At 46.2% G+C, this 26,310-nt stretch overlaps 1 protein-coding gene across 1 annotated transcript; it reads left to right on the top strand.

The window, feature by feature from the left end:
- The first annotated feature begins 3,647 nt into the window (after positions 1-3,647).
- Positions 3,648-25,234, top strand: LOC128401310 (cytochrome P450 3A29-like). Its single transcript, XM_053364159.1, has 13 exons — positions 3,648-3,842; positions 9,631-9,724; positions 10,562-10,614; positions 12,050-12,149; positions 12,971-13,084; positions 14,522-14,610; positions 15,147-15,295; positions 16,646-16,773; positions 17,665-17,752; positions 18,892-19,052; positions 21,057-21,283; positions 22,760-22,922; positions 24,379-25,234. Exons 1-13 carry the CDS (start codon positions 3,772-3,774, stop codon positions 24,466-24,468), a joined length of 1,527 nt encoding a protein of 508 aa, XP_053220134.1. The 5' UTR covers positions 3,648-3,771; the 3' UTR covers positions 24,469-25,234.
- The last annotated feature ends 1,076 nt before the right edge of the window (positions 25,235-26,310 follow it).

The following is a 26,310-nucleotide window of genomic DNA, read 5'->3' as shown; positions in this document are numbered from 1 at the left end:
GGGGGAAAGCCACAACTGTTCACAGTGGCGTCATAGAACTTTAAATCTGTGGTGTGTATTACCAGAGCCCCTCTCTCTGAAGTTCAGAGGAACCACGGAGTCAGCACTGCTTGTATAGGACTCACTCAAAAAAGTCCACAAAGCCCCCCCCCCCCATTGCCATGGTACATCTCTCCCCCCCCCCCCAAATCCCTATTCCACCAGTAACAGCTTCAGAAAACACAGTTTTGGTGCTTAGATGCTGAACAATCTAGCAATAATACCACCACAATACCCTGCATTCAAAGGACAAACATTTCATAATTAAAGACAGATGGATATCACTGTGAGGTATAGTTGCAATTTCCTCCCCCCCCCCCAAGAAAACAGATCAATGTTTTACTAAGGCCTAGGCAAATAACGCGGGTGGCGCGGGTGGCGCTATGGGTAAAACCTCAGCTCCTAGGACTTGCCGATCGCATGGTCGGCGGTTCGAATCCCTGCGGCGGGGTGCACTCCTGTTGCTCGGTCCCAGCGCCTGCCAACCTAGCAGTTCGAAAGCACCCCCGGGTGCAAGTAGATAAATAGGGACCGCTTACTAGCGGGAAGGTAAATGACGTTTCCGTGTGCGGCTCTGCCTCGCCAGGGTAGCTTCGTCACGCTGGCCACGTGACCCGGAAGTGTCTGCGGACAGCGCTGGCCCCCGGCCTCTTGAGTGAGATGAGCGCACAACCCTAGAGTCTGTCAAGACTGGCCCATACGGGCAGGGGTACCTTTACCTTTACCTTTTAGGCAAATAAAAGTGTTTCTACCTAGCACTTAGCACTCATGAAACTGGGGCTTTGAACACATTATTTCCACAAATGCACACACACCGCATTTCAAGTTGCCTTATAGCCAAGGGGGTGGGGGCAGGGAGGGGCAGCTGCCCCTCCAATCAACAAAAGTCAATAAAAATACTGAGGTTCTGCCCCCCTAGTTGCCTGCCCTCCCAACAAAAATCCTGGCTCTGCCCATGTTCCCACCCAGAGAGAGGGGAGGCATGTCTTCACCTGATGAGCTTTACTTGTTTGGTTTCCCTGAGACTGAAACCCCCTCCTATTTATGAACTACTTATTTCATTAATCAGGAAGCTGTCATTTGAGCAGTCTGAACTGTACAGAGCTCAACTTAGTGGCGGCTGCCATCTTCAAATCGGACAGAAGCTGGTTTGAAGGAAAACGTACCAGACAGCAGTATTTCATGAAACTCTGGGATACATATGAATTCTGGCTAAAACCAGAAGCCCCCAGATTTGGACACCAGCAGCTGGAACGTGCTGGAGCCAGAGAGAATGGCAATGTGCTCTCAGCCCTGATGTTAGGCAGGGGGGCCGCAGGAGAAAGCTGCAGAGCTGAGCAGGCAGGAGGACTGCGAATGTGCACTGCTGCCTGACCTTTGGTCCGAGCCAGCAGGACCGCCATTATGCTCAGGGTAAAAGAGCATGGAGCCATGTAATGCAAGGAGACCTATTGAACCCATTTGCAAAATAAAATCAGGAACTGGCTGGCAAAACCTTTAATTGGATTGATTCTGGTGGCAGCAGCAGCTGTGGTCATTTCTGGCAGTGTGCTGCCAGAGGGCTTGCCCTCAGTTAGTTTCTGCCACCAACCTTCCCACTTACAGCCTGACTCCCTCGCAGGGATGTTGTGAAGATTAATGGGGAAGGAGAGAGCCATGCATTGTGCCTTGAGCTCCATGGAGGAAATGGTGGGAGGGGAGCTATGGATTTGCTTTTCATTCTTGATTTTATCATATATTTGGCGTTTTTTATATTGCATTTTTTATGTCGTGAACCCCCCTAAGATCTGTGGATGAAGGGAGGTGTACAAATTTTAACAACAACAACAACAGCAACAACAGGAATAAATAAATGACAGGCACAAGAGGAAAGTGCAGTCCCGTGCACTTACCGTATTTTTCGCCCTATAGGACTCACTTTTCTCCCTCCAAAAATGAAGGGAAAATGTGTGTGTGTCCTATGGAGCAAATGCAGGCTCCTTGGCTTCAGTGATAGCAACACGAAGCCTCCGAAACGCAGAGGGAGAGCTCCCCCGCGCTCCGGAGGCTTCGCAATGTTTTCGCTGAAGCCGCCTGAAGCCCCTGGAGCGCAGCACGAACTCCTGCTGTGCTCCGGGGGCTTCAGGCAGCGGGAGTTCGCGCTGTGCTCTGGGAGCTTCAGGCAGCTATCCACAAGCCTTCAGAGCACAGCAGGAGTTCCCGCTGCGCTCCGAAGGCTTGCGGATAGCCGCCTGAAGCCTGGAGAGCGAGAGGGGTTGGTGCACACCGATCCCTCTCGCTCTCCGGGCTTCGCTTCGCTGGAGAGGCGCTGCACAGTTTCCCCTCTCTGCACAGCGCCCCTTCAGCGAAGCGGGAGGAGAAATGGAAGGGGCTCCATTTCTCCTCCCGCTTCACTGAAGGGTCGCTGAGCAGAGAGGGGGAGAATATTTTTTTTCCTGTTCTCCCCCTCCTATGGTCCGGTGCGTCCTGCGGTCCGGTGCGTCCTATAGAGCAAAAAATACGGTAATTTCAGCCAGCATATAAAGCAGTTCTAGGACTGCTAAAAGCTGTCACAGTAGTCTCTGAAATGCTTTTACACCAAAGCAATGTTGTGCCATGTATATTTAGAAAACTTATGTCATAGCACATCAGCATGTGGGTTTTGAAACGGGGATGATTTGCAAACTTCCCAGAAGCCATAAAAAGACAGGTATTGACAGGATCCTTTGGGGATGGATTTCCATAGTTCCAGGTATGAGTTGGGGGAGAAGGGGAGAAAACCCCATACAGTGGTACCTTGGTTCTCAAACTTAATCCCTTCCAGAAATCCGTTCCAAAACCAAAGCGTTCCAAAACCAAGGCACACTTTCCCATAGAAAGTAATGCAAAACTTTTAAAAACAAACCCTAAAACAGCAATTTAACATGAATTTTACTATCTAACGAGACCATTGATCCATATAATGAAAGCAATAAACAATGTACTGCAGTCACACAATCAATCCATCAGTAGCTGAACTGGGTTCCACAGCCACAAAAACAAAACAAAAAAAAACTGCAAAAACAAAAGCAAATGGCAAAAACAGACGGACCTCAGCGTAACACTCAAAACGAAAGTGTGGCACTCAACCTGGAAGTGTAACACTCAAAACGGAGCATGTTCGGCTTCCGAAAAAAGTTCACAAACTGGAACACTTATTTCTGGGTTTGCAGTGTTTGGGTTCCAAGTTGTTTGAGTACTAAGGCTTTGGAGAACCAAGGTACCCCTGTATTGCACTAGATTTCACAGCACAGACGGGTGGTCCATTTTATCTGTAGGGCTCCTTCATTATCTTCAAGAGGACAGCACATAATGGGGACACTTGCTCCCTGTTACGCAACATGTTTCAGAGAAGAACAGGCCTATGTAATGTTGAAACTGCTTGTTCTCTTAAAAAAACAACGTATCTAAATAAACTGCTGGTTCTTTAAAAAATAATAAATTGGCGGATTGATTTCTCCTCCCAGTGGCTTAGAGTTTTCAACTCTTTTCAACCCTGGTGATTAAATTTTGATTACACAACCTTCTGCAGGTCAACTTATTTCCTTTTGCTCCACCCCTCTCAGAGGAAATAAATGTGCATCCAAGCCTCCTTTAGTCACTGGGCTACTTTGGTATCAGAAGACAAGGAGCTCTGCGCTACCCCAAAGCACTTCCTTGCCTTACCTCTGCCCAAAGTGCCAACCTTCTCAACGGCAGAAGTTGGAGGAAGCAATGATGGACCTCCTGCCATTCTCCATGGAGACTTGGGCTCTTCTCGCCCTCTTCATAGGCCTACTGATGCTGTAAGTAAATACTGGCATTATTGTTCAATCCCTCGGGGCATCATCTGTGCAAAACTGGGAATTTCAGCCTCTTGGAGGTCCTGTGGGCAAGACCTCTCTCGCCCTTCCTCCCTTGTGAGTCCACCTCCTCACTGCCTTTATCAGCAGGTGCCATTTCTGGTTCTGGTGCAGCATCCTGGGAACTATAGTTTCTGGTGCAGAATCCTGGGAACTTTAGTTTATGACTGCCAGAAGAACCCTCTAGTCCAGCATCCTGTTTGGTGGCCAACCAGATGCCCATTATGGGAATCACACAGACAGGATTTGAAAGATGGGAGAACCACTCTCACTCCCCTGTGGCTTCCAGCAACTGCAATTCAACTTAAGCTTGATGGGAAATGTAGCTTTGTGAGGTCCGCATCCCTAACACACCACAGTTCCCAGAACTCTTCATGATGTGGCGTAAGTGTGCTCTCGATGCATGGTGCAGGTGTGAGCAGCTGCGCATCTACTGACCCTCATGGGCAGGTAAAACATACAAGCAGGTTTGCTGTTGAAGTACCAGCAGCAGGGATCATTCAGTTAGTAGCCTAAGGGTTAATTGTTAGAGGTGGGAGGTGGAGGTGTTGCCTAGCAAGCTGTCAGAATGGCAGGATACTGGCTCAGGCCACTCGTGCTCTGATTGGCTGTGTAATTCTGAGGGAGTTTCCCCCTGTATGCTTAGTTGAACATCTCCCTACCATGGACAAGGCCTGTAAATAGTAATAAAAAAACCCCACTCTGTTTATTTTATATGCTGCTTTTCTTCCATTTACCCCAGTAAAGTATGATCAGCTTCTTTTCTCTCTCGACTCCACCTCCATTATTCAAGTGACTCTGCTAACATACTAAAGGTGACTTGCAGTCACCAGGACTAGAAACCTGAGAAATTTCATCTTTGCGAATTTTACTATGGAACAATATGGTCTGCATCTCCCAGACTAATGTGCAGTTCAGAACTTCCTTTTACACTCCCCAAAAGTTCTGAAGCAGTCCTTAGCTACGGAAGCAGAGAAAAACGCATTTTAAAATGTGCATATTGAAAGAAAATACATTTGGGGCTATTTATGTGTTGAACCGCAGCTAGCTGGGGCTGATAGGAGTTGTAACCCCAAACATTTGGAGGTGATCTACATTGTTTTTTCCCTCTCTCTCTATCTCATTAGCTTTGTAAAGCAAAGGTATTAATGAATGTTTACTTACCTGTGTGTTTCCCCGGAGACAAATGGTGTATAAGTTGTGTTCTGTATTCATAATTTAAAAAGAAAAGAAACGTGGGTTTTTTTTTAATAGAGTAAATACATAAATGTGCATTGTGGGAGAGAGAAATGATTCAAGGCTTACATTTAAATGCAAATTCTTTTGTAGAGTTTCTTTCAAAAATAGATTAACGGGTGCAGTGGTAAGGTTTATTTTGGGGGGTCTGCCCTGCACCCCCTAGGCAAGACTGCCACCCCTTCAGCAGTGCCAGAGTAAAATCCAGCTGCCAGTCTACTTGGAACGGGGTGAAGGGCACCATCTTGTTTTTCGCCTCAGGCAGCAAAATGTCTTTGTCTGGCCCTGCGTAAATGAACTCTCACATCCAGGCGACATGGGCCACATTCTCCCCATAAATTTAAAGCTCCGTGACCCCACTTTAAACAGCTGTGGCTTCCCCCGAAGAATCCTGGGAGTTGTAGTTTGTTGAGGGTGCTGAGAGTGGTTAGGAGACCACCTTATTCCCATTGCAGTGCTATAATTTCCAAAGTGAAGGAGGGTTGATGGCTAAACCACTCTGGGTTTGGCAGTTCTGCAAGGGGAATATGGGGGGGGGTGTCTCCTAACAGCACCCTTAACACAGTACAACTCCCAGAATTATTCGGGGGGAAGCCATGGCTGCTTAAAGCAGTGTCACAGAGCTTTCAATGTAAGGTGCAAATGTGTCCTGAATGAACTTTGCCTGAACAACAAAAAGTGGTGCATGGTTGGCCAGGAGCGTGAGCAAAAACTTGGAGTGATACCCTTAAAAAAAAAAGAAATTGGGTTTTTTTAAAAAGCAACTTAAAACCAAGAAGAAGACAAAACAAAATCCCGAAATGAAAAACTTCCTTGAAGAAAACCCAGTTCAGGCTGTAACTTCCAGCTCCGCTTTGATTCCTCAGCAATAAATATGTGTAAGCAGCATTTTTCTCCTGTGCTTCCTCCTCCTCCTCCTCCTCCTCCTCTGTTTTTCTGCCTCTTCGCCTTGAGCTGGCAATGAGCTATGAGCCTAGAGAGAGAAGCTTTGCTTTTTTAAAAAAAGGGAAAAAAATATCTATTTTATTTTATTTTGCTAAAGCCTTTAAGGACCCCTTTCCGCTGGGGCACCTTTTTCCTTTATGAAATGATTGCTTTTACCTCAGGGTTATCTCTCTCTGAAGATTTCCGCCGAAGCAGCAGGCACCCAGCCTTTTATCAACGGGGGCGCTTATTAAACAGCCTTACAAAGTAGTGATTGCCAGAGTCGGGGAGGGCAGGATCCGCCCCCTCCTCCTTCCCAGAGTAAATGCTTAATTCCTGAGTTAACATTAACAACTTGAGCGCCTCCAGGAAGGGTTTTGAAGATCTATCATCCGAACATTGTGTTCTATTTATTAAGGGATGGGGAGAGAGCGGCCGTTTTTAACAGCTAAGCTAATTTCATTTAAACAGAACATAACTTTCTTTCTTTTTATCAGCAGCAACCAGAAGTCTGGTTTTGTCTTCCACCTCGGCGGCACAATGGCCTCCTTCCAAAATGGAGGCCCTCATGCGTTACCCTCTCCACCTGCTCTGCCCCGCTGCCTGTCGCTCTGAATCATTAGCAGAGAGCGGAAATGGCAAATAAGTCACATTCCCTCCAGATATTTAAAGCACCATAATACCACTTTAAGCATTCAGGGCTTCCGCCAAGGAATTCTGGGAGCTGTAGTTTGTTAAGGGTGCAGGTGTTTGTTAGGAGGCCCCTATTCCACCTCACACAACTACATTTCCCAGAGTGGTTTATCAGTCAATCCCACTTTCCACAAAACCAGGGATTGCAGATTCCTAACAACTTGCCGCTCCCTCAACAACCTACAGTTCCCAGAATTCTTTGCAGGGAAGCCATGACTGTTTCATGTGGTGTCATAGGTTTTAAAATGTGTGGCATGAATGTCTTCTTCCATGTTTCTCAACAAGGGGGGTGGGCTACCCACACTCTCACAGACCCAACCACCCACAGGACACAATCAGGCATTTACCTGGTGGTATTGCAACCAATCCGTCAATAACTCCTTTATTTCCTCAAATGTTTTTAATTTTAACTGACTTCCTACCACTGTCAATAAATCTTTCTATGTGGCCCACTCTCTTTTCATATTTAACTTTTTTTTACTGCTATTGCTTCAATTTTTTTTACTGCTATTGCTTCAATTGGAGAGCGACACCAAGGGGCTTTACATTCCAATAAATTTTTATATCTATTCCACACACACCTCATAAATTGATTTTCTTATTGTGTGATTCAGGAATCCTTTATGCACTTTTATTTTATCACACCACAAATATGCTTGCCATCCATATCGATTGTCATAACCTTCCAAATCCATATAAATCTGTATTCTCTAACAGAATCCAATCCCTCAACCAACATAGGCAGGACACTTCATAATATAGTCTCAAATCTGGCAGGGAGAAATCAGGCAGACATACTGTTTGCTGGCTGAGGGTTATGGGAGTTGGAGTCCAGAATATCTGGAGGCAGGGTTGCCATACGTCCGGAATTTCGCAGACACAACTGGGATTCGGCAGTCGGAAGCAGTGTCCTGGCAGAACTCACTGAAATGTCTGGGGAAATCTGGATGTATGTGGAAGAACCTGGCAGTGTGAGTCAGCTCTTAGTTGGATAGAAAAGGATAGCTGTGCACATGTCAAGCACAGTTGCTAAGAACAGCCAACACTGCCCCAACATTAGATTTGTGCACAGTGGTAGAACTTGCAGCAGTCAAAAACAGTAAAACTGAGTGGTTAAGAGGCTTAACCATTCCTTCTTCCAAAGTCCTATCTGTATCAGGGCAGAATCTGAGACCAGGGAGAAGAGTTGGTGGAAGAAGATTGGAAGAAATTTAAAGACTATCTACAGAAATATTCTAAAATTAATGAATGTTAAAATGATGATTGGATTGAATAGGGGGTATTAGCAACAAAGTTAATAAGAATATGCAAAAATGAATTGATAATGGATGAAAATATAGAGTTATAATATGTTAAGATATAGAGTTAAGATAAATGAAAGAGGGTAAGGATTTGCTGATTTGATTATCTAAATGGGAATACAAAAAGGGGAGGTGTGAGGAGGTCAAGGAAACAAGTTAATGAGCATAAAGTTATAAAAAATGGATTTGTTTTTAATTCTCTTTTACCTATTCATTTTTTGTATATTGTATTTTTATTTGTATTTTTTCTTTTTTATGTATTTTTTTAGGTTTTCTTTTTTTATTTTATTTTGTTCTTTTCATATGTTCTTTTTTGTATTTTGTAAACTGATGTTTTTGTAAAATTAAAATAAATATTATAGGGGGGGGGGAAACAAAGTCCTATCTGTATCAGAGATCATAACTATTTTATCAAGATTTAGAAACTTTGAGGAAGGGGCTTGGCTCAGTAGTAGAGCACATCCTTTATATGTGCAAATGGTCCTAGGTCCTTAAGGTAATCACGTCACATTTCCAGAGCGGATATACAAAGGCTCCCTGGAAAACTGCTGCCATTGTGTACAATAGTGAGCAAAGGGAACCAGTGGCCTCACGGTGATGGAAGGTAGTTTTCTAAGTCCTTAAGAAATCAGAGTGTTCAGGGGGCCCAGACCAGAGGAACAGACTTCCACTGGGGTCTTGTTTTAGGGCAGGGGTCAGCAACCCGCGGCTCCGGATCCGCATGTGGCTCTTTTACACCTTTGCCGCGGCTCCGGGGCGGATACTAGCGAGGGGAGGAGGCGCATTGTGCGCCCCGACACTCCCCACTGTGGCGGGCGCTGTACTGGCTGTGACGTCGCATGGGGGCGGTGCGTGCCTTAGTCACGCACCGTCCCGACGTCACCTTCCCGCCCGCTACATTGTAAGGGGCATGTATGCTGGTCACTGCATTGAAAGGGGGCATGTACGCTGGTCACTGTTTTGAAGGGGAGTGAAAAACACACACACACACAAAAGGTAACTTGTTAATTTAACGTTTATTTCTATGAGGAGGAGTAATTCTGAGGGGTCAAACAAAGAAATAATAATAATAAAGTGACAAAAAAGTTATTTTTATAATGACGAGTTTTGCGGCTCCCAGTTTTTTTTCCTTTGGAAACGGGTCCAAGTGGCTCTTTTTGTCTTAAAGGTTGCAGACCCCTGTTTTAGGGGGTTCATTGGGAGAGGGGTTGTTGTTGATATTATTTTTTTTGTATCTTTATTTTTATCTCTTTTTTTAGATTTATGTGGGAAATGTCCAATTTGGTTGTTTACTTTTTGATGAGTTTTATTTATTATTTGACTACTTTTGTTATGTTTGTAATTACGCTTGTGGGCTTTGAACTATGAATACTCTTGCACAGACGCACAAACACACGCACTGCCAATTCATCCTGCAGTTGCTAAGTGATGTATTTGCATCAAACTTTAGTGTCTGAATAGCCTTCTTTTCTTCATGCACCTGCCCTGTTACTACGATCATCGATGCTGCACAGCAACACCCCACTCTTCCTTTTGTTTTTACCAAAGCATAATGGATCCCCTTCATTTCTTTTCAGATACGGCATTTGGCCCTATGGCGTCTTCAAGAAACTGGGCATCCCAGGACCACAGCCAATCCCTTTCTTGGGCACTGCCAGCGCCTATCGCAAAGTAAGCTCACAAAGGAAGGCCATTTCATTAGCTGAGGGGCACTGAGGTACAGTGGTCCCTTGGTTCTCAAAAAGAAAAGAAAAGAAAACACACCAGTCAGGGGTTTAAATTTAAAATACAGGTTAAAATGCAATTTAAAATGCAGCCTCATTTTAAAAGTAGCCGATAGATCAAGACCATAAGGGGAGGGAACCAGAAGGGTCAGACTGAGTCCAAACCACAGGCCAGGCGGAACAGCTCTGTTTTGCAGGCCCTGCAGAAATATATCAAGTCCCGCAGGGCCCTGGTCTCTTGTGACAGAGCGTTCCACCAAGTCGGGGCCAGTCCTGAAAAGGCCCTGGCCCTAGTTGAGACCAATCTAACCACCTTGCGACCTGGGACCTCCAAAGTGTTGTTATTTGTGGACCTTAAGGTCCTCCGCGGGGCATACCAGGAGAGGCAGTCCTGTAGGTACGAGGGTCCTAGGCCGCAGAGGGATATGATTTTGTCTCGCCACAGGTGAGCAGTTACTTAAAGATTGGCATTGTTTGCAGAATGTTGTGCCATTACGGACACTGTGTCTGGAAAACGTGATGCTACACCATGGTTTGTTAAATAAATTACAAGTCATCTCACAGATGAGCAAAGGGCCTCATTTCTCCCAATCTTGGTTTTGTTTCACAGCTGCTCTTGCCTCAGGCCTCTGTAGCGTAGCGAGCATTGGGGTGAGGACAAACAAACTTGGTTAGTCGGCTGGGCTGGGACAAAGCACACTTTGGCTAAACAAATTACGGCTTTGCATTGTGGGGGAACCAGGCTTAAGCTGAATTTAACTCTGTATTAAAATATCCATTACAGGGAGTAACGGAGTTTGACAGAAAATGTTTTCAAAAATATGGAAGAATGTGGGGGTGAGTATGCCTTTTCTTCTTCTTTCCTTAAGCTGGGAAATTCAGTCAACTTGTAGAGTGATCGGTTAACATTTGGGAAGAGAAACTTTTAGTTGGTGGAGCTACAGACATGAAGTTGCATTTGATTATCACTGGATTGCTATTTTGGTTCTGGTGTGTTTTGAAATGAAGAAGAGAAAGTGAAAGGTGGTCCTCCTTTCTAGAAGCAACCTTAGTTTATTAAATTATAATCTATTTCATGCTTTCCTGAATAAACTCTGGCAGATGCAGAAACATCAAGTTCTGAGTAAAGTAGATATTTGTTTAAATGCAACCAGGTGAAGGTACGCTTGTCTTGTTCCTGCCTCCTGTGTGGTGCATTAATTGTGGCAGGTCAGGATTAGCTGCCCCTGGATTAATGGAGAAAATTGGTCCCTTAAACATTGCGGCTCTAAAAAGCACACTTTGTATTTTGCAAAGATTTTTATTTTTTTAACTGAAAAGCAAAAACCCCAAAACAAATCCCAAGAACAGCACTCCTCCTTCCTTTTAGTTTTACCCAACCTGAAAGCATAGCTCAGCTCCAATCATACAGTAGAGAGAATCTGAAAGTTGCTGGTGTCAATATAAAGAAAAATGTTTAAGTGTGTGTTCATATTTACTGCTGTGCCTGAGCACTCCTGTTGCTAACTGCAAAGCACTTACTGACTGGTGGTGCCAACTTTGGAGAGGTGGCAGGATATAAATACAGTGGTACCTTGGTTCTCAAACTTAATCCTTTCTGGAAATTCATTCCAAAACCAAAGCGTTCCAAAACCAAGGCGCACTTTCCCATAGAAAGTAATGCAAAATGGATTAATCTGTTCCAGACTTTTAAAAACAACACCTAAAACAGCAATTTAACATGAATTTTACTATCTAATGAGACCAAAAAAGGAAAGCAACAAACAATGTACTGCAGTCACTCACTCACTCACTCACTCACTAACTCAATCAATCAGTAGCTGAACTGGGTTCCACACAGTCACAAAAGAAAAAAGAGCCACAAAAATACAAACACAAAATAAACAGCAAAAACAGACGGACGGAAGTGCGGCACTCAAACTGGAAGCATTACACTCAAAATGGAGCACGTTCGGCTTCCGAAAAAAGTTCGCAAATTGGAACACTTATTTCTGGGTTTGCAGTGTTTGGGTTCCAAGTTGTTTGAGTGCCAAGGCATTTGAGAACCAAGGGACCACTGTAAAAGGATTAACTGATAGGCTGATTGCAAAGCAACTTATTCTGGGGCTGTGGTTTGAGGGATCAAGTGGTTTCTAAAAATGACAGAAGTTGGACATGCATGCCTTAAAACCAGCCAGGAAGTGCATGGCACAGTCCAGTCACGCTGGGGCAGTCCATAATTTCCGATCTTGCCAGCAATGGCACAGCTTACTCAGAGGAGTGTTTGTCCTAGGTTTTATGACGGCCGGTGGCCTGTGCTGGCTGTTACGGATCCAGCCATCATCAAAGTTGTCCTGGTGAAAGAGTGCTACTCCGTCTTCACCAATCGCCGGGTAAGTCCCTATTTTCAATCACGTTCTGAAGAGGCCCTTTAAGGCCCAGCAGGGCCTCATGTCACAGGAAACAAAGCTAAGAGGCAACTGGAAGAGGGACCTGAAACAAAAAGGTTGCAGTGTTATTGCTACCGCCTTGAGAATTTTGTTGCTATATTGGCTCATGGTTCTTTGTTGGGGGCCATTTGAGGGGTTTAAATATATGTTTATTTTAATATACAAATGCCTACATTTCTGCATACCTGGGAAGAGCCCCCCTCCCCTAAAAAAATGCACAGAAAGAAGCTACAACCTAATTTTGGGGTGGTTATGTTTTGTTTCTAGGGTTGTAGCTCCATGACAGAGCCTCTGCCTTGCATGCAGAAGGTTCTGTGTTCAATCATAGGATCATAGAACCTTGAGTTCAGAGGGATCCTGAGGGTCATCTAGTCCAACCCCTGCAATGCAGGAATCTCAATGAGATCATATATGGCAGGTGGTCATCCAACCTCTGCTTAAAAACCTCCAGGGAAGGAGAGTCCACAACCTCCTGAGGGAAACCATTCCAGTGTTGAAGAGCCCTTACTATCACAATGTTTTTCCTGATGTTGAGTCAGAATCTCCCTTCTTGGTTTGAGTTCTACACTCCAGAGCAGCAGAAAACAAGTTGGGGCCATCTTCCATGTGACAGCCCTTCAGATATTTGAAGACAGCTATCAAATCTCCTCTCCTCCTTACTACCCTCAACATACCCAATTCCCTCAACTGTTCTTCATAAAGTCTTGTTTCCAGACCCATTATCATCTCTCTTTCTCTCCCTTTTTTTTTTAACCTCCTGACAGATGTTCGGTCCAACAGGCAAGCTGAAATCAGCTGTTTCAGTAGCTTCAGATGACCAGTGGAAGAGGATTCGCACTGTGCTCTCCCCCACTTTCACCAGTGGGAAGCTTAAGGAGGTAAGAGCTGGGACTGAGCTCACAATAAATGCTTAAAAGATCTAATAGTATTTCCTGCAATGCCCAGTCCAAGTCCCTGACCAGGACTGGCTTAGCCAGCAAAAACATGTTAATAAAGAGTTCTGGCCAGGATATTCTCCTATCCCATTCTAAATGTTGCGAATGATCTAGTCTTTATTGCGCAAAAAGCATTTCCCTTGAGAATCTCGGCGGTTATTTTTTCATCAGAGAAGCCTAATTAAAAGTGCTGGTTTTGACCTTTAGGATACACCCAAAACTGTGTGGAGGACAATGCGGATTGGGATATGTCATCCCTTCAATGTGGGAAGCAGTAAATGCCGCTGAATGCCCATTGCTTGGGATGATAAATGAGGAGTGTCGCTGTTGCGCTTGAGTCCTGCTTGCGGGTTCCCACCAGGGCATCTGGTTGGCCGCTGTGAGAGCAGGATGCTGGGCCCAGATGAGCCCCCTTTGGCCTGATCCAGCGCCCACACTATTCTTAGGTTATTGCATGTGGACTAGGAGCCGCTGCTCTCCGGCCCTGCCGAACCCCCACCCCTTTGCCGACTCCCATCCCTGCTCTTCACATCCCACACAGCTCTCCCTCCCCTCACAGGTCCTCATTGTTTCTCCATCCCTGCTTTATTCAAACTTCCACTGTTGTTTAAAACTGCCACTTTAAAACCTCCCCTTCTTTTTTATTGCCCTCCCTTCCCCTGGCCTGCCTTCATGCAAAACCAGGGTTGTGATGGGGACACTACAAATCCTCCAGTGGGGATTGCGTGACAACAACCCTACATTTTTATGCATATAGGAAGATATACACTAGGCTGCTTCTAAGGTGAACTTGAAGAGATTGGGAAAGTTAGGAAGCAACAAGTCTGCATTCAGGGAGGGAGTTTCAGTTTGGTTTCCTTAATACAGGGCGTACTTTTGTTTTTGGGGTGCCTTTTGATGTTATTGGGACACGGGTGGCGCTGTGGGTTAAACCGCAGAGCCTAGGACTTGCCGATCAGAAGTTCAGCTGTTCGAATCCCAGCGACGGGGTGAGCTCCCGTTGCTCGGTCCCTGCTCCTGCCAACCTAGCAGTTCGAAAGCACGTCAAAGTGCAAGTAGATAAATCGGTACCGCTTCGCCGGGAAGGTAAACGGCGTTTCAGTGCACTGCTCTGGTTTGCCAGAAGCGGCTTAGTCATGCTGGCCACATCACCCGGAAGCTGTACGCCGGCTGCCTCGGCCAATAAAGCGAGATGAGCGCCACAACCCCAGAGTCGTCTGCGACTGGACCTAATGGTCAGGGGTCCCTTTACCTTTACCTTGATGCTATTGTAAGCAGCAGTGGTGGGAGGACCAGGCAGGATATAAATGACCCCCTTTCTGCTTTGTGTTGCCCTGTGCCCCCTTCTCTCCCCTCCTCACCCTGTTGCCGCCACCTAAGATGTTTCCTATCATCAAGCACCACGTGGACAGCCTAGTGAAAAGTATTCAAAGCAAAGCGGAGAGGGCGGAGCCTGTGGACATCAAAGAGTGAGTAGCTGCCCAATATGTCAAGTCATGCAACTCTTTGGGAAAACTCACCTTTCGGGGTGATAAATGGGCCTATGGTCTGGGGGGAGGGGAAAGCAAGATTTAGTGTGGCTGAGACTGGAGATTGTGGAATAGTCTTGGGCATTCCTGGCTTCCCTTGAGCAGAACAGGTGGAATTCACTTCCAAGAGAGGTTAGGCTGGCTTGCTCCTTGCTATCCTTCCACTAGCAGGCTAAGACCTCTTTCTTTGGGCTGAAACTTGCAAGCTGCTTGCACAGTACTCAGTATATAATTAAATATGCTCTTGACAGCCTGGAGAGTCAAGACCTGCCCCTGCCCCCTGGAGGGGGCCAGGCAGATCTGAGGATTTGGCAGTCCTAGAACAGAGACACAGCAAATACCCTCCCATGAAAAAAACCCAAAACCCCACCCCTCCTGATTTTCACCGAATAGGGCAAATTCAACCCACTTGTTCCAGGCTTTCTTCTTCTTCCTGATTTCTGTCCTGTGTTTTATTTTATTTTTTGTATGTTTAGGAAATTTGGGGCCTACAGCATGGATGTGGTGACCAGCACTTCCTTTGGGGTGAACACGGATTCCATGAACAACCCCAAAGACCCCTTTGTCAGGGAGGCGAGCAAGCTGGTGCGGTTTGACCTGTTCTCCCCAGTCTTCGTTTTATTATGTACGTTACTTCTACTGCATATAAATATAAATATCCCTGCTGCTCCCAGAGGCCAGAGTCTCAGGGCTTATCTCCCAGAGCTTTTTTTGGGCACCACACTATCCAGGCAAAGCTCTATGCTTTAAAACTCTGTGTCCAAGATAATTTTTTTTATTTTGTCTTGGCGCTTTCCCCAGGAAAACCCAATTGCCATTTGCTCTGATCCTGCATTTAAATGCAGGTTTTCCCAGGGAAAATACCAGGTCAAAAACACACAAGTGCTTGGACACAGAGCTTTAAAGCCTGGTCCTGTGCCTAGAAATGCAGCACAAAATGAGGTCTGGATGAGCCCTTAAACCAGTTGCCCTGCATATGCTGATTTGATTGACATCCTGGGATTGGGTCTGGAGAGTCACTGGCCTGGTTCAAGTGAGGAGCTGGGCTGGAGATGGTCTCCTGCATTCATGGTGGCCAGGGCAGGCTGTGGACCATTTTCCACCTGAGACAAGACACCCTACTGACCCCATCCCGCAGACCTGGGCCCATGCTCTGGCAGGGTGGAAGGAGACCAGTGGCAACAAAGCTGCTCTGCGGTAGAAAAAACCCTTTTGGATGGGAGTCTTGGCCAAGAGAGGGTGTTCCGTGAGGTGCTGCAACAGCTGTTCTCCTTGGCTTTGGATGAGCCTTCCGTTTACCAAAACCCAAGTTGGCAGTTGCCACCACCATCACTAATAATAATAATAATAATAATAATAATAATAATAATAATAATTTATTATTTATACCCCGCCCATCTGGCTGGGTTTCCCCAACCACTCTGGGCGGCTTCCAACAAAACACTAAAATACAATAACCTATTAAACATTAAAAGCTTCCCTAAACAGGGCTGCCTTCAAATGTCTTCTAAAAGTTTGGTAGTTATTTTTCTCTTTGACATCTGGTGGGAGGGTGTTCCACATGGCGGGTGCCACCACCAAGAAGGCCCTCTGCCTGGTTCCCAAGGCCAAAGAGGGGTGGCAGTTGGAAGGAAAGGGTTTGAGGTGGGGTTTTGGTTGTGGAATTAGGGTCTCTCGCCCCCTGTGGAACATGCTGCCTGAGGCAGGTCGCTTCAGGTTGCCTCAGTGGTTTGCCAGCCGGCCGATTGGCCGGCCGGGAAAACCCCTCCAGCACATCCCTGGACCCTTGTGATGCTGGGATGCCAAGCCATGCTGTCTCCCTTCTAAAGGGTTTTCTGACTGCACAATCCAAGCCTTCTGTGCATATGAGTACCTCCTCAATTGTGAGGCTTAGAAAATGGGGTCTTGCATGCTGGGATAATGCTGCGCTGCTTCCCAAGGTTTATTCTTTGCTCTTTCTCTCCCCTCCAACCAGATTTCTTTCCATTCCTAAGTCCCCTTCTGGACAAGATGAACTTCCATATCTTCCCCAGCAGTGCTGTGAACTTCTTTGCCAGGGCAATCGCGAACATCAAGAGGGAGCGGGAGCAAGTGAAAGGAAAGGTAAAAAAACCAACAAAATCCCCAGTGAGTTAACCTAGATGAGGGAAAAAAATCATTTTAGATTTTTTAGATGGGGGAGGTGGGGGGGAAAGTGCATTGGTGAGTCCTGACACTCTGATGCAACTGGTGGTTAATTTTCTAAGTTATTTTTTTTTAAAAAAGGATTTTTTAAAAGAAGAATTTTAAAAAGATTGGAGACTGACTTAAAAAAAGTTAATTCTAATATTTGTATACCACCCTATATCCGGAGGTCTCAGGGCAGTTCACAGAATAAAATCAAAATATAAAACCACACAATACATAATCAAAATAAAAACAACAACCCAATAACCCCCTCCCCAATCCCCCCAACTCATTTTAGAACAGCATAGGATCCTCACAACATTTAAAGCAAGACAATTAACAAACCTGGACAGGAGCCACTCATTGAAAAGACCGTAATCTCAGTACTGTCTGTGGCAATATTGATTGGCAACCAAATTGGCCAGGTGCCTTTCTGATAGGTAAAGGTAAAGGGACCCCAACCATTAGGTCCAGTCGTGACCAACTCTGGGGTTGGGGTGCTCATTTCGCTTTATTGGCTGAGGGAGCCGGGGTACAGCTTCCGGGTCATGTGGCCAGCATGATACAAAGACAAAAAATAAGAGGGTGAAGGGGGAGCTATCCAGTCCCACCCACCCCCCATTCAAATTGCATTGCTTTTAAGGTTAAGCCCTCATGCCAGGATAGCTCAGTTGGTTAGAGCAAGGCACTGAGAATGCCACGGTTGCAGGTTCGATCCCCGTATGGGACAGCTGCATATTCCTGCCTTGAAGGGGGTTGGACTGATGACCCCCCCAAGTCCCTTCCAACTCTACAATTCTATGATTCTGTGTTTATTTTTGATCCCAGGGCAGAGTGGATTTCCTACAGCTGATGATCGACTCCCAAAAGTCAGATGTGCAATACGAGAGCAATGGTGTGAACCACAACTATAAAGGTAACATGTGCTGTAAAAGGAAGGTCCGAAGTCTGTGCATGTGCAATGGGGGCTGTTGCATAGCTGTCAACTTTTCCCTTTTCTTGTGAGGAATCCTATTCGGAATAAGGGAATTTCCCTTAAAGAAAGGGAAACGTTGACAGTGATGGGTTGTTGCGGTGTTTAAATGGGGAGGGGAACCATGTATGACACCTAGAGCTCCTTGGGAAGAAAAAGGCGGGACAGAAACCAAATACATAATAAATAAATAAATCCAGGCGCACAAACTCCAAACATCACTTTGCCAATGAAATGGAAGGAGTTTGGCAGCCACACCCATCCTGTGAGGCAGAAACGAATTTGAGCCTCAGGCTCTGTGTAGCTTTTGCATTCGTTGCCGTAAATTCTATTTCCCAATAACCATAACAGCAACAACTTCTATTCCACCCCGGAGCTTCTGGGCTGATCACAGATATGCCCCCGCCCTGAGCTCCTTAATTGGGGTTGGAATATATATTCTGAAAAAGCAGATTTTGCAACCTTGGCAGGAACCCATGTTTCCTTTGATGTTTTCTATGAACATTAATTAACAGTACCAGGAATTCATTATGCGATTCCACCCTCCAGCCTTGCCTAGGGACAGGCATAGAAGCAGGTGAGCCCATCCCATTTTAAGCCATCCTGTTTTCAGTGGCGGACCTACATTTTGGGTGGCCATAAAGCTTGAACTGTCATGGAGACCCCTTCTCAACCAGGAATGAAGTCTAGGTAACCACTGTTCTCATCTTCACTGGGGTTCTTCCATGACAGATCAGCGCTTAAACCCCCCCAAAAAACTACTACATCTCAGATCTGGGTTAAAATTGCTGGGTTATCTCACATGTCAAAGTCACTGGTGTGAATAAGTATTTCCTATGCATTATAGTTTTCAGGTTATTGGTGGGATCGAAATAATATACTTCATTAGTTTCACATACCCTCCAACATTACAATAGAGACGTCCTAAGGAAAAGTGGGACATTCCGGAATCAAATCAGAAACCGGGACGGCTTCTGTAAATCCGGGACTATCCCTGGAAAATAGGGACACTTGGAGAGTCTGGTTTCCTAGTAGATCTGCCTGTGCTTCTGTCCAAACTTCTCTTTCCTTTCTCTGTACAGCATTGACTGAGGAAGAGATTTCGGCACAAGCCATTGTGTTCATATTTGCGGGATACGAGGCCACCAGCAATATCCTCGGCTACATGGCATACGAATTAGCGACCCACCCGGATGTCCAGCAAAAACTGCAAGCTGAGATTGATGCTGTCCTGCCTAATAAGGTATTTAGCAGCGCTCAGGGCCAAGCAGTAGAGGAACCCCTTCCATCAACCACATCCCTTAAGCAGCATCTGCCTGTGACCTCTTTTTCTATTAAAAAAGCAGATATAAAGTGGCATTGTATAATACAGGGCCTCTGTGCTAGGGATGTTGGAGGAATTTGGCACCTGTGAATTCTGATGCAAACTCACCTGGCCGTGGACTGTTTAGTGCAGATTGGAACGCAATCTGCCATATTTGAGGTTGTTGGGAAAACGTCCTGGGGTGCCCCTGCAGCCCCCGAACTCCGAGCATCCTCCCGTATGTGCAGTTCTGGAAATGGCATTTCCATTCTTCTCCAGTGTGCTTCAGCGACATATATCAAATGATATATGCACACTAATCTTCTGGCAAAACACACCAAGAAGTGTGAGACATTGTAGAGCTAATCTACGTATTTATTTGCACACTATGTACAGACAAAGGATTCATGGCGCCTTTCTCTCCAGCTCCGAGAGAAGAACAGACAGAAGTAAAAGCAAAAGTACAGTACAATAGCTAATACAGCGGAAGAGATAAGACTGTCTTCCGTTCCCACACTCTTCCCAGACAGGCATGTGATTTACACCAATCTCATCTGCAGCTTCGGAGGTGTGACATGCTAACAGAGGTTTCACGGACTCCATATTTTGCAATGCGTTTCTCGGCTCAGAAACAAATGGAAAAACAATGCACCAATATTCATACATTCAATCGACGCAAAGGCAAAAGAAATAATTATGTACCCAAATTTAATTATTTGTTTCATGAAATGAATACACTACCTGATTACCTTCCTTTTAATTAAAAAAACACACACCCTTAGAAGCAGTTTACAAAAGAAAGACAAAATATTGGTAAAAACAGTTAAAAGTAACTGTTTTAAAACATTTTAAAATAAAATAAAATCAGCTAAAAATGAAAAAAAAGATTAAAGGAAATGGTAGCATTCTACATACTACATATCTGGGACAGCTTCTCTAAACAAAAATGTCTTTAGCAGGCACTGAAAAGAGAACAGTGAATGTACTTACCTGGGTGGACAATGAGGAGTGGAGGGGGTGGGGGTCCAGCTGGAGAACCCCCTAGAGAAGCCTCAGGAGAGAAGGCTCAGAGCCAGGGGAGTGGGACATAGAAGACAGGCCAGAGGATGAAAGGGGGGCAGAATAGTTGGATGCTGAAGAAGCAAAAGGCTTGAGTGAGAGAGAAGAAGAGGCAGAAAGCACTGCGGACACAGGACAGGCAGCTGAGGAGGAGGTGGGGACAGAGGTTACAGCAAATTTGTAAGGGCCTGACGGTCCTACTGTAATCAGCTCCCTTCCTCCCTTGTTTCTAAGGGCCTAGAGGGCCCTGCATGTAGCAGAACAAAGAGCACAGAGGGTGCAGAACCCTCCTCCCAGATTGAGTTTAAGACTGTTGGGAAAACATCCAGCCAAGGAGGAAATGGGAGGAACAGATTGTCAGTTCTGGCAACTGCTTTGCCCGTAGGTTTTTCTGTTTGTATTCTGTTTCCTTGAATAAGGGACACAGGTGGCGCTGTGGGTTAAACCACAGAGCCTAGGACTTGCCAGTCAGAAGGTCGGCGGTTCGAATCCCCACAACGGGGTGAGCTCCCGTTGCTCGGTCCCAGCTCCTGCCCACCTAGCAGTTCGAAAGCACGTCAAAGTGCAGGTAGATAAATAGGTACCGCTCAGGTGGGAAGGTAAACAGCATTTCCGTGTGCTGCTCTGGTTCGCCAGAAGCGGCTTAGTCATGCTGGCCACATGACCCGGAAGCTGTACACCGGCTCCCTTGGCCAATAAAGCGAGATGAGCGCCGCAACCCAGAGTCAGTCACGACTGGACCTAATGGTTAGGGGTTTCTTTACATTCCTTGAACAAAGAACCAACTTTACTACTTCTGAGTTTCTGTGTTGGCCCCAATGTAGACAGTGACCAACTTTATAAACATAACTCTCCCATCCCTCTCTTTCTCCCTCCCTCCAAAAGGCTCCCATCACCTATGATGCCGTCATGCAAATGGAATACCTTGACATGGCCACCAGCGAAATCCTCCGGATGTACCCGGTTGGCGGGCGAATCGAAAGAGTGTGCAAGAAAGACGTGGAGTTGAATGGAATCACCATTCCGAAAGGGATGACGGTTATGATTCCACCGAGTATCTTGCACTACGACCCAGAATACTGGGCAGAACCCAAAGAATTTAGACCCGAAAGGTACTGAATGCAACAGCCACCTCTTCCTGCCCCTCTTTGCTTCTAGTCGTCAGGGTGTGTGTAAGGCAAGGACTGGGAAGACTCAGGGGGAAATCCCCACTTGGCCATGAAGCTCGCTGGGTGATCTTGGACCAACCATGGTCTTCCAGGGTTGCTGTGAGGATACAGGTGGAAAGGGAAGAGCGCCAGGAGCATTGCCCTGAGCTTCTTGGTAGAAGTGATGGGTATAAATATAATCATTAGCCATAAGAGGTTGTGCGAGTTTGGGGACAGCATAAGGGTTCTTGTTTGTGGTTGTGGAAAGTATTGAGTTACATAAGAACATGATAAGAGCATCTGCTGGAGAAGGCCAGTTTCCCATCTAGTCCAGCATCCTGTTCTCCCAGACGCCCCAATGGGAAACCCACAAGCAGGATTTGAGCACAAGAGCAAATCTCCCCTGCTGTGGTTTACAGCAACTGATCTAACCTCACATTGGGTGAACTACTCCTCCTTTATCAAGGACGGGGAGCATGTGAGACCCAGCCAGCATTGCCAGCAGTCAGAGATGATGGGAGCTATAGACCAACATCCTAAGGACCACACCTTAAGCTTCCTCATCCTTGCCTTGCACCAACAAATGCTTCTGAAGGCATGGGTTGCAAACCTCCATCCTTGTTCCTAGTTCTGAGGAGGCAACAACCCCCCCTCTCACACAACTCTGGCCTTTGTCTTTCTCCCTAGCAGCTAGGTGAGGGAGGGTTAGGGTTAGGCCACTCCAACCCTTCTCACCGGCTCATATGAGATCAGCACAAATAGCTGGGCCTGGTGAGCCCTTAATGTTCCCAACCCCATTGTTAAAGTTATAATTTGTGGTTTGCCATCTGATTTTATTCTGATTTTAAGCTGTATTTCAACCGATTGTTTGATCTTATGTTTTAATGTATTATATATTTGATGTTAGCTGCCCTGAGCCTGGTCTTGGCTGGGGAGGGCGGGGTATAAATAAAAATCATCATCATCATCATCATCATCATCATCATCATCATCTAGCTGTGTTTCCCCAGCCACTCTGGGTGGCTTCCAACAAAATATTAAAAATGCAATAAAACTTCCCTAAACATAGGTGGTACTTAGGTGGCCACTATCTCACAACCGAACTTGCCTGGCTAGCTCCACAAGGGAATCCTCCATTAGCTTGTAACCCTTGCTGGATCCAGGACCCCAGGAATTAGAAGGGGCTCGGGCATCAGGCAGACTTAGCCCCCAGACTCACAACAATGTATTTGAGGGAAGAGTGCATCAGAATGCTTGTACCTGATTTCAGCTCTCTGGTTTGGTGGTGCTGGGAGGACAGTATGAGAGCCTGATCTGCAGAACTCCCATTCTGAGCCCTGCCAGAGACCTGACAGGCAATGCATGGGGTCTTTTCTTAAGCCCCTTCACTGCTCAGACGGTTGCAAACGACAGTTTCTCCTCCCTTCTGTCTGCTAACAGATTCAGCAAAGAGAATAAGGAGAGCATCAACCCTTACATTTACCTGCCATTCGGAGCTGGTCCCAGGAACTGCCTTGGGATGAGGTTTGCTCTCCTTACCGTGAAGGCTGCTATTGCTAGCCTGATGCAGAACTTCACCTTCAAGCCCTGCAAGGAGACAAAGGTGAGGCACCAACCCTACTGTCGGGTAGAGGGTAGCATCTGCCTTGGGCAGCAGCCCCTGGGAGGCTGGGGAAGGACAGGGAGGGTTGTGCACCTGGCCACCCGGCTGCTGAGCTTGGGTGCAGTGCAGGGGCTGCTGTCCGCATGCTGGTGCTGAAGTCAGAGTCCGCTGCCAGGCCAGGCGGCTTCATTTGTGGATGGGGGGTGGCAAGCGGAGGGTGGGTTTTGCCCCAGGCAGAAAAAACTCTTGGGCCAGCTCTGGGACCTGGGACTGATCTGTGCTGCTGTTTACATGGGAGACAGCCAACCTGAATCAGATGGAGCTTTTCTACCATATGGAAGTGTCAACAGGTTATGCCTCACCTGCAACACAGGTGGTACTGAGTGTTCCAGAAGATGCTGCCATTTCTTCTTAACCCTTTAGTGCTCCACCCCGACTGAGGGCTTATCCACACCTCCCTTTGCTCCACGGCTTTCCCTCGGGGAAACCCAGTCTTTAGCACTGAATCGGAACAAAGGCAATCAGATTTTCTGTGGGCTGCCGCTTGTGCTGATTTAGTGCTAAAGAGTGGGTTTTCCAGGGAAAAGCAGTGGGGCAAAGGCAAAACCACTCGGACCCATGCCGTGGGTCAAGTGGAAAACCACACAGACTTGTGCTTCCTGGGCATGGGAGATATGGTCGTATTTCACTCAATATTTATTATCTATGCCTTTCATCCTTTTGGTGCACCCCAATGAGGGAAAGCCAGATGTGGAAGGTTCTTTTCAACTGCACATCTGATGCAGAGGCAGAGGCACCTCAGGAAAAGGCAGCTTCAGATGTCCCTATGTTGCGGGGGGGGGGGGACACATGTCAAGGGTGGGTGGAGCTGAAACCAGTGGCGGGCAAAGCCACAACCCAAAGTGGGTCAGGTTGCCACCTTTTTTCTCTTTCTCCCCCTCTCTCTTTGCCAGGAAGGGACAGATTACTCTTGCCAGTTGTCAAAACCGATCCCAATCATTTGCAGAGCTGCCATTTTTTTTTTAAAAAAAGCCAAGGGCTGTGTCCAAAATGGAGAGGACCATAGGCTGCCATTTTCTGATCATATGCTGTCCCACGTACTGCTCAACTACACAAACATGCCTATTAATTGGTCATGGGCAGCAGCCCTCTTAGCTCCAATGGTGTCTGAATAGGCTTGCAAATGCACAGTGTTCATTTCACATGGGCTGAGATTGTTAGGAGTGGGAGGTTATGGCTGCAAGTCCTCTGGCTATGGGGACAAACACATTATTCCTTTTAGACTATTGCACTCTTGTGATAAGGGCGTAAACATGCAGTGGAAGAAAGTTGAAGAGTTTGCGATATCTCTGAGTCCATGTCTCTTCACCATCCTTAAGATCTCTGTTGCACCTCCTTTTTCAAAACCCTTCTGTTTTCTGGCCTCTAAATCCGGTTTTTCCCTCTCATGTTCCAGATTCCAATGGAATTGGTCTCAATAGGACTGATAAAGCCCAAATACCCCATCATCTTGCAAGCCGTCTCCAGAACCAGCTCTGCACAGTAGTGGAGTTTTTCCAGCAGAATCCCATGACTTCGGCAATGCTGAGAGATCTGTGGCCAGTGTATTGATCGTTTGGACCAGTCTTCTGGTGAAATGTGTTTTGGCCTTTATTTGCACAAACTCTTCCATCCCTTGCCATGCAATGACTTGGACATCTCAAATTTTCATACTTCACAATTTTCTACTGTGCCTCCATGAGCACGTGGCTGAGGTTGCGTCGATGGAAGCCTAGCAACTTAACAGTGACAAAAAAGTGACAAAGGTTTTCACCTCTGAAAGCAGCAGTTTCCTGAATAAGTTCTGCTGGCCCTCACATGTCTAGCTGGCTATCATCACCCATGTGGCCAGTTCAGAAAGTGTGGCTGTGATTGCCGGTGTGACTGGTCCAGGGAGCCAATTCATTCACTCTTAATCGGCTGCATTTGCTTCAATAATGTCAGGATGCAGGGAAATCAAATACTTTACGTGGGTCCTTGACTTCCTGGGATTGCTTTATGAAGAAAGAAGTCCTAAACAAGAACAAAAAATGTGGTGTTGAAGAAGCAGCTGGGGGAAAGGCAGTAACAAGATGCAAAAATACTCCTCGGGATCAGGGTCTGCTCTTATTTTGAGTGATTATTTTGACCCCCTTCCTCCTCAAAAGTCCTAGTACTTTCCACCAAAACTGGAATCGATAAACCTTCAAGTATGTGTGCGTGTTTGTGTGTGTGTGTGTTTTCAGAAATAAGATTGTACCAACAAAAATAAAGAGTAAAGAAACAACGCCAGCTGTGTGGAACATTTATTGCAGGTGTCATAAAATGGGCAAACTGTTCAGGATGCTTTGGCAGATGTAGAATCATGGAATCCTAGAGTTGGAAGGGACCCTAGGGGTCATCTAGTCCAACCCCCTGCAATGCAGGAATTTCAACTAAAGCATCCTGACAGATGGCCATCCAACCTCTGCTTAGAAACCTCCAAGGAAGGAGAGTCCACCACCTTCTGAAGGAGACCTTTCCAGCTCTTACTGCCAGAAAGTTCTTCCTTTAGTCGGAATCTCCTTTCTTGCAACTTGAAGCCGTTAGTTCAAGTCCTACCCTCCAGAGCAGGAGAAAACAAACTTGCTCCATCTTCCATGTGACAACCCTGAAGATATTTGAAGAGGACATCATCAAAAACCATTGCACAAAGGGACATTTGGGAAGTAAGAGTCACATATTGATAAGGTAGCCTCACAACGTAGGGGTGTTGTTTGTTGTTGGGGCGCTGTGGTCTAAACCACTGAGCCTCTTGGGCTTGCTGATTGGAAGGTCGGCGGTTTGAATCCCCACAACGGGGTGAGCTCCCATTGCTCTGTCCCAGCTCCTGCCAACCTAGCAGCTCAAAAGCACGCCAGTGCAAGTAGATAAATAGGTACCGTTGCAGCGGGAAGGTAAACGGAGTTTCTATGAGCTCTGGCTCTCATCACTGTCCTCCGTGCGCCAGTAGTGGTATAATAATAATAATAATAATATAAAAAAAATTAAAAAAAATTATTTATACCCTGCCCTCCCTGGCCAGAGCCAGGCTCAGGGCGGCTAACAACAGTAAAATTACAATAAAAACATAATGGGGGGGGGAGCCAATTTAAAATACAGGTTAAAATGCAATTTAAAATGCAGCCTCATTTTAAAAGTAGCTGATAAATCAAGACCATAAGGGGAGGGAAACAGAAGGGTCAGACTGAGTCCAAACCAAAGGCTAGGCGGAACAGCTCTGTCTTGCAGGCACTGTGGAAAGATGTGAAGTCCCGCAGGGCCCTGGTCTCTTGTGACAGAGCGTTCCACCAAGTCAGAGCCAGTACTTAAAAGGCCCTGGCCCTAGTTG

The sequence above is a fragment of the Podarcis raffonei genome, chromosome 14 (assembly GCF_027172205.1).
Source record: "Podarcis raffonei isolate rPodRaf1 chromosome 14, rPodRaf1.pri, whole genome shotgun sequence".
NCBI lineage: Eukaryota > Metazoa > Chordata > Lepidosauria > Squamata > Lacertidae > Podarcis > Podarcis raffonei.
The sequence above is the reverse complement of the archived record's forward strand: the minus strand, read 5'-3'. Positions and strand labels throughout refer to the sequence as shown.

Bases quoted from the DNA above. Each gene is read 5' to 3' on its own strand.
- LOC128401310 (XM_053364159.1), top strand. From the start codon at position 3,772: ATGATGGACCTCCTGCCATTCTCCATGGAGACTTGGGCTCTTCTCGCC. The intron at 3,843-9,630 runs GTAAGTAAATAC...ATTTCTTTTCAG, and splicing joins TTCATAGGCCTACTGATGCT to ATACGGCATTTGGCCCTATG. The intron at 15,296-16,645 runs GTACGTTACTTC...CCCTCCAACCAG, and splicing joins CCCAGTCTTCGTTTTATTAT to ATTTCTTTCCATTCCTAAGT.